Source organism: Cupressus sempervirens, chromosome 5 (genome assembly GCF_028749045.1).
Source record: "Cupressus sempervirens isolate cs-2001-9-10 chromosome 5, ASM2874904v1, whole genome shotgun sequence".
Classification (NCBI taxonomy): Eukaryota; Viridiplantae; Streptophyta; class Pinopsida; order Cupressales; family Cupressaceae; genus Cupressus; species Cupressus sempervirens.
Window position 1 is genome coordinate 913,520,441 of NC_143122.1, and position 8,745 is coordinate 913,529,185.

An 8,745-nucleotide genomic window follows, 5' to 3' on the forward strand; every position below is an offset into this window, starting at 1 on the left:
TTCCATTGATTTTACATATTTATTAGGAGATTTACTATCACTTTTGACATAGCATTATAACTCGAATGGCCTTAGTTCACATAGTGAAGTAGCATTCATAATTAAATCTTTCCAATAAATCAATTCTCTAATGGTTAGAATAAGTCATTGTAGAAGGACACGAAAAATTGAAGTTAATTGGAAACTTATATTGGATGTTAGATCTTCTCTCCATTTAGGAGACAATTTTCTCTAATGATCTTTGATCATAGTCCTCTTAACATTTATTATTAGGTAGTATTCATATTGAAATTAAAGTACAATTCTAAAGTTTGTCATCCATCAAAGTATTTTTAATTACGATTATTTACAAAATGATGTTTAGATATTAGTCAAAAAGGAATATGATTGAATGACATTTTAATTTTCTAATAATGTACAAAACAAAATTTGAGAAATTATTGATAATTAATTTCAAATTTATCAACTAGGTTTATAATCTGAATTCACATCTATGTAATATGAAAATAATATTTTAATTCTAATCGATATATATATATATATATATATATATATATATATATATATATATATAATGGATACTTTTTTTTATATCTAATGTGTATGTAAGAAACAATTTTTTTATTTCTCAAATCTACATATCTATGATGTCTTTACACTTTATTTATTTATTTCTAAATTAATCAAATGTCAATCTTTTTCAAAAGATAAAAATATAGTAGTATAATTTGTTGTGCATTGTTCATGTTAATTTGATTTTAGATGGAAGGTATGACTGCTTTTCTCTAAGTCTTTCCCAAAGTTTTTTTCAAAGCTTGATAGCCATCATCTAAGTCATTCAGAGAATTGTGTTTGAGTTCTCATTTGATTTTTTTTCCAATTTCTCCATAGTTTTGTACGCCTTTGAAAAAAATTTATCCTACAACAAATATTCGAGATTAAGTTTAATACAAGTATGTTGTATTGGAATTTTGAAAATTATGCTTGACGAAATGGAAAATCAGCACTAGAAATCTCAAACAAAAATGTTTGAAAAATGAATAAAAAAAGATATTAGATGAGACATGAGTACATAAAATATCATATTAGACTATGACATCAATGCCCATGCAATTACTATTTCAAAGCTTCATACTATAAGGTAGATATCATATAATATTTATTAGTTCTTGCCATAAGAAGATACTATAGCATTCCTTGAAATGCACCTTTTTAATTTTTAGTTGCCCAATCATATCCATTTATTTTTCAACTACTTTTTCTATCTATAAAGTTCTAATATATGGTGCATCTTTAATGATTGAAAAGAAATTATTTATTTGAGGTTTGATTGGTTGTTTTTGCTTAGTTTTAGACTTTTAGATTTTTGTGCTCACAAAATTTAATATATGATTTTACAAACTTTATATTTCACTCTTGGAAATCAAATAAAATAATAAATAATGTCAACCAATCTAACAATAACTATAAATATTGTGTACATTTTATTTAGTGAAAAATTGATTGACCAAATAAAAATGATCGATTCACATGAATTTGGGTGACACTTCACCTATAACCTTTCAATTTCATTTATTATGATAACCTTGGAATTTGGGTGACACTTCACCTATAACATTTCAATTTCATTTATTATGATAACCTTGCTAATATTAATATATATTTTTGCATGAAACTACAAATATATAAATATATTCAATAAAATTATATAATGATAAAAAATAATATTACAATTCTTATAATATTGAAACTATATAATCTTGCTAATATTTATTATTTGTATAGTATAGATTTTTATTACATATTATTTAATATTTTGAACAATATTATGATACATTGAGTTTAGTCAAAATAAAACAATGTTAAAGAAAATAGATTCTTCCAAACAAAACATATTAGGATCTAGCCACTTCATCCTACAACAAAATAAGCTAACTCAATCATATTTTAGTTAATTGTTAAATAAAACAAAGCTTAATAATTTTTTTTTTTTTAAAATTCAAAAACTATGTGCATAAAACATTCTGATTAATTGCCTATAAAATACTATATTTATCCTTATTTATATAGACACTAGACACTAGAATTATTTTAGGTGGTATAAAGAACATAACATTAAAAATATACACTTCGTAAGGATAGTAAAAATATACACTTCAATTATTTTTACATCTAAGAATGCATGAGCATAAAGTTGACGAGTATATCAATCACGATAGAAAGATATCTTGACATGATGAAACCGCTCTTCGTCGTTGGATGGCCCCTTTTAACACGGGAAGGAAGGTTGACTCGTAATATGTGATAAATGAGGGTAACAGTCAAAGTGTATGTCCACACACTTGGAAGATAATGTGTCGTGGGCTGTCGCAACTCTTCAGTGTCCGGAAATTTCTCCATTCAAATTATTGCGGTTGGCTTTGAATGACAGACCATATATCTCCACTAGACAAATTTATTGGGATGCACTAAAGATATCAAGAAGCACGGAAAAGTATTCAAAAAAGAACGACTTCTATATAAGAAATATAAACTGATCAATATATATATATGTTTAAGATATTTTGAAGAGAAATGTATAATTACAGAAGAATTTTCCAAGACACCTATGCAAATCAAACTCTTTTGCTTCACTCATTCAAAGTCTAGATTTTGACTTGAAATAGTATGCGAGAATCTTCCAAGACACCCAGCCAAATCAAACTCTTTTGCTCCACTCATTCAGAGTACAGATTTTGACTTGGAATATTATGTGCCATGATCAAACTTTTCAAATATTGAAATGCATTAGAAGTACGCCATGTAAATGGAAGGAACAAACTGGACAAGAAATTTAAACTAAGGTCTAAAGAAATATTTAACACCTATATTGAGCCCTACAATACCTTTAGCCCCAATAAAACCTAAAATATAAGATGCTCTTGTGTTGATGTACAAAAAACCAAACTTATTTGCATTCCATACTGAAAAGGTGGATGAGTATGGCTCTTTATGGAGAGGTTATGGAACCTAAATTGTTATAACATAGAAAACATGGACAAAATGAATTATTAAAGATAGTGTTAATTGGTAGAATATTTTTTTCTAATTTCTACTGCTAATTATATTAAGATTTATAATTGAGTAGATTTGAATCTTTGGAAATAATTTTCTCAACAAACTATTATATATAAATTTGTTTTTAAAAACAACCAAAATTTCTATAGAAGCAAGGTCCCGTAGAAATCATTTTACATTATAAGCATGAATTAACAAAATGAAAGAAAACAATGAAGTTATTGGAGTCTTTGCGCTGATCGAAAGATATTAAGCACTACCTTAACCAAGATATGAAAACTATGCTCCATGTGCATGTTTCTTGCAGAGAGGCTAACATTAGTACATAACCAGGAGAGACTATCACTTTAACTGGTGGTCGATCTACCTTGGACTCAATGTAGTCGGATGACTGTGTGATACTACTGAGAGGGAATGGCCCGTGATAAAGGAAGAGTGAGCATATGACGCCACGGGCAATGCAGCGGGTAGAAGAGGTACCGCAACTTCAAAATTCAGCAACCTAACCACTTGCCTCATTTTGGGTCGACTAGCAGCATCAGGATGAGAGCACCACAGCCCCACCACCATCAATCGTTCCATCTCTTCCTTTTCAAATTGCCCATTTAACCTCATATCTGCAGCCTCCAATAGTCTACCTTTACCATACAGATCCCAAACCCATGCTACAAGACGCAGGTCGAACTCTGTCAAGCTGAAATCTATTACCCTCTTGCCGCAGGCAATTTCCAGAGCCACCGCTCCGAAGCTGTAAACATCTGATTCGGGACTAGTCTTTCCAGTCGCCACACATTCAGGGGCCAGATATCCTAATGTTCCCGCAGCTTGGGTGGTCTGAGCTAAACGTTCGTGCTTCAACATGCGCGCCAAGCCGAAATCCCCAATCTTTGTGTTGAAATTGCTATCCAGCAAAATATTACTGGATTTCACATCTCTGTGTACAACGCATTCATCCCATCCTTCGTGAAGATACAACAGTGCACTTGCTATTTCACAAGCTATTTTATACCTCATATTCCACTGGAGCACTTGAGTTTCCTCTTCTTCTCCTCGTCCTCCGGTGAAGATATGTTTGTCTAAGCTTCTATTAGACATATATTCATAGACCAGAAGCAATTCATCGCTTTCATGACACCATCCCAAGAGCTGAACAAGATTCCGGTGTCTCAGACGACTAACAATACTCACTTCTGAAATGAATTCCTTGATCCCCTGCCGTGAACCTTCTGAGATGCGTTTTACAGCCACAAGCTCATTTGTTTCAGCAAGATTGCATTTGTATACTCCTCCAAATCCTCCCTGACCAAGCTTTTGATCTTCTCTGAAATTCTTAGTTCCCGCTATCAGATCATCGAATCTAAACCTACGGGGAATGTGATGTAGAAAGTTTTCAAGATCCATGTCTGCTAACTTTTGCCCTCTGATTGCGTTAGTTCTCTTTCTTCTGAGAAAGGAAAAGTACCCCAACAGCGCACAGGCAATACAAGTTGCAATGCCACACCCAGCACCCACAAATATAGTTTTAGAGGTCCTTGCTTGATTCCGGCCTTTTCCCTTGGAACCCATTTCTAAACCATTTGCGCCACTTTGGAAACCCTCTGAGGTATTTGCTGAATATAAGCTGCTGTTGAAGCTCCATGAAAAGATATTATGGGTTTCATTGGAGTATACAGCTGCAGAGGAAAGGCCTATAGAAACGTTTCCGCTAAAATAGTCAGACAAATTTACACGATTTGATAAAATTAAATTTCTAGGGGACTTCAAACTATGAGAATCGCTAGAAAGATATACATTAAGCTCTGATATTTTGCTGTTGTAGTCAACCATTGCTTCCCACTTTGTTCCATTGTTCAGACCGGTAAAATTAACGTTTCTCAAATAATGCAGTCCTGAAAAATTGTGATTAAAAGTTCCAACCTTTTTGTGCATACTGTCAAACGCTACAGCAAACAAATCAGGTAACTTGTCAAGCCTATCTCCAGTCAGGCCAAAATACCCTCCATATGTAAATTGTGGAATATTGTAAGCGTCTCCTTCGGGTGAGAGAAAGAAGGCTATTCCATCGCCTCCATACTCTTTGTTAGGACAGTGCATTGAAAAGACAAAGCGGGTGCTGAAATCGGATATAGCAGAAAGCTGGATCGTCTCATTGTAAACAATCCTACCCGATGACTGATTGAACTTACTGTACTTCGCGATGCTGCTATTTGTAAGATGTACAACATTACCTGAACATGCAGCGTCACCCGAATAATAAATTCCATCTATTTCCGATGGCTGAAATTCATCTGTTTTCGGATCCTCAAATTTTGAGAAATTAAAGCTCAGACCACTTTCTGAATTCCCTGGATTGGGAGACGCATTCGCGGAATACAATAAACATGCAAGACAAATTAGTTTTACAAATAATAAGTTCGCCATGGAATTATGATATGGGAGAGAGAAACTTCTACGCTGAATGATGATTACAGAGGGACAATAGGTAGTATCAGAAAATCATATGGGCTCCGATTTGCCCTCTCTTTCCACGGACTTGTGTCGCTCTTTCCTTATAACGTGAGGTTAAAAGAATTCACACGAGACATCCCTGTATAGACTTGACGGAAATAAATAATAAGAAGACGGAAATTAATGTCTCGTGTGAATTCTTTTAACCTCTTGACTTGACTTGTGTCGCTCTTATTATTAACCTCTTTCCTTATAATGAGAGCGAGTGATTTGGAAGACGGAAATAAATAATTAGATTTGTTTTATATTAAATTTAAATAAAATATTTAATATTTCATGTCTAGTCGTTGAGCAAAGTATGTATATTTTGTTTATAGTTTTCATAAGCTGGTAATAGTTAGCTGTTGGACTGGAGTTTAAACTTTATGACGGTCGCTTTAGAACTGCCAAATGATTTCTGAAGATATTTGGACTATTCATCGTTCGACTAAGAAATTGGGGAATAGTGGAATTTGGTAGATGATGGGGTTCCTTATTCTATTTTCTAATTTCTCATACCTGCATTTAATAATAACACTAGCTTATATATACTTCTATATATATTACGCCGAAAGTAATCGTTTTCGAGGCGCCTATTTTTATTTAATTCCAAAGTTATTTTAATCAAAGTTGGGATTAATGAAAATAAAAATAAGCGCCTTGAGAACGATTACTCTCGGCGTAATATATATAGAGGTATATATAAGCTAGTGGCAATTGCAGTGCAATAGAAAAAATATTTACTTTTTATTTTTTATTTTGATAAAGTTTCTATAAAATTGTTAATTAATTTTTAATTAGAGTTGTATGAAGTTACTATAAAATTGTGCTTCAAAATATTTTTTAAAATCTAATATAAGGAGTTTAATATAGATTAAAAATATATATTTTATTTTTGGGATATTGTAATGTAAAAGGTTATAGTCATACATAGATATATGGTTAGGGACAAAGTTACCATTACATTTAATGTTAACCTTAGGGATAGAATTAGGGTTAGGGTTAGCATTAGGGTTAGGTTTGAAGTTAGGGTTAGGGTTTGAGCTATGGTTAAGGTTAGGGATAGAATTATGGTTATGGTTATTGTTAGAGTTATGGTTAAGGTTCATATTAGAGTTATGTTTATGGTTAAGGTTAGGGTTAGAGTTATGGTCATGGTTAACGTTAGGGTTAGAGTTATGATTATGGTTATGATTAGGGTTAGGATTATAGTAAGGCTAGGATTAGGATTAGGGTTAGGGTTTGAATCAAGTTAAGGTCAGAGTTACGGTTAGGGTTTGAGTCAGGATTAAAATTAAAGTTAGGGTTAGGGTTAGAGTCTAATTATGGTAGAGTCAGATCTACAGTTAGAGTTATGGTCATGGTTAAGGTTAGGGTTAGAGTTATGCTTATGAAATGTCCCTTTTCTGATTTTATATGATATTTCCAACCTCTAATCAGATCTTTAAGATCAAACAACTATTATCACAAAGATCCACCAAATTTCTCAAGAAACCCCAAATCGAGTATGCCAGAAATAGTGCCAAAAGCTTCACAGCTTCACCTATTATTAATAAATCTGAAAGTGGACATTTTTACAAAAATTTGAGCAGCATAACAGCCTATAAAATGACATTTCCATATCTGTATAACATGCACACAATACCTCCCAAACGGAGGAGAAAACAATGCTCATCGGGCTCCCGAAAATAGCACAAAATAGCCCAGAATCACCACAAAAATTTAATAATCTATCACAGAAGTATAATCATATCCAAATACATATATTCAGCTCTATTTTAATATTTAAAAGTCTGATATACAGCAGCAACCCAAACCGATATGAAATACTCAACTAGAAACACCAAACTCTTACAAAATATACACCCGAAAACTCACAAATCTGCATTGTTCAGCACAAAGGCAAACTCTGCATGAGCATGCACATGGAATCGCTTCAAACTCCCATCCTTAGCCTTCCTGAAAACCTACAAACTCCCATTCTTGGGTCTCCCTGGAAACCTGCAAACTCCTGTTCTTGGTTCTCCTTCTCCACAGGTTTGGCAGCCTCTGAAGAATAACAATGAAATGAGCAAAAATCAAGTTCTAGAATGAGCCCAAAATGCCTCCAAACTCCTTAAAAGAGGGCATAACCCTAACTCACGACCAAGAGAGGTTAATAAAACATATTTTAATAATAATTTTCATTTATTAGTCCATTAGCTTCCAAAGATCATCCCTTTTTCTGTAACTTCACCTTTTTGGGCCTGCCTGCCTTAGAAAAGGATTAATATTTTTTAATTATTTGAAAAGGGGACATGACAAGTCCTCCCCTCCCAAATATTGCTTGCCCTCAAGCAATGGCTGAACAATAAACCAATCAATCTACCTGGATCCCAAATGTAGTCATGAACTATACTACTGCCAATTAACACAGGCTCCTGCAAAATGACCAAGAGGAATCCATAATCAAATTGACAATTACAGCTCAACCCAACTCCAAGATCACCACTGCCACAGTCAGAAACCCATGAGACACAAACTCTTAGAACATCAAAATCCAAGTAAATTGGACAAATAAAACTAACAACACAATAAATACTATCAACGCATCCCACTGGCCTATACGGAATGTACAATCCAATTCTGCAATAATGGTGAAGGCTCTTGAATGAAACTATACCAAGTATGGAGAATCCACACACTATACAACTCTTGCAGTCAACACAACTCTGCAAATCACCAGCCACTATCTCATAACCATAACTCCCATGCACTGCTGATGGTGAAAAGACATTACAAGATAAAGAGTAAGAAATGGAACCCAAACCAAATTTTCCATGAACAAGTGATATAGACCACGGTGACTGACTACCAGCTAAGCTAGGAGATTTCATAGCCAAAGGAGTAGAATCAGTAACAACAACTGCTGAAGCATCACTCCCAAACTCCTGCTCTAAGTCATGTATTATCAAGCTGTCAACTGCAGAACCTATCACCATGTCATGTCCATCATAACTCTCATCCCGAGATGTCAAACTGTCCCATAATTAATGACAAGCACTAGGAACCAAAGTACATCTTTGTATCATCAGCTCATCAACATGGTCATCAAAGGTAAATTGATGAACATACCTCACAGTGTAATGCCGATAGAATGCGCCAATCTCAGTCAGTGGCTCAGACTGTAATCCAGATGAAACTAACTGCAATTGATCATTA

The 8,745-nt window shown here is 33.6% G+C and overlaps 1 protein-coding gene across 1 annotated transcript; it reads right to left on the reverse strand.

The window, feature by feature from the left end:
- Positions 1-3,225: 3,225 nt before the first annotated feature.
- Positions 3,226-5,478, reverse strand: LOC149558881 (L-type lectin-domain containing receptor kinase IX.1-like). Its single transcript, XM_089786188.1, has one exon. It carries the CDS (start codon positions 5,476-5,478, stop codon positions 3,421-3,423), a length of 2,058 nt encoding a protein of 685 aa, XP_089642314.1. The 3' UTR covers positions 3,226-3,420.
- Positions 5,479-8,745: the final 3,267 nt, after the last annotated feature.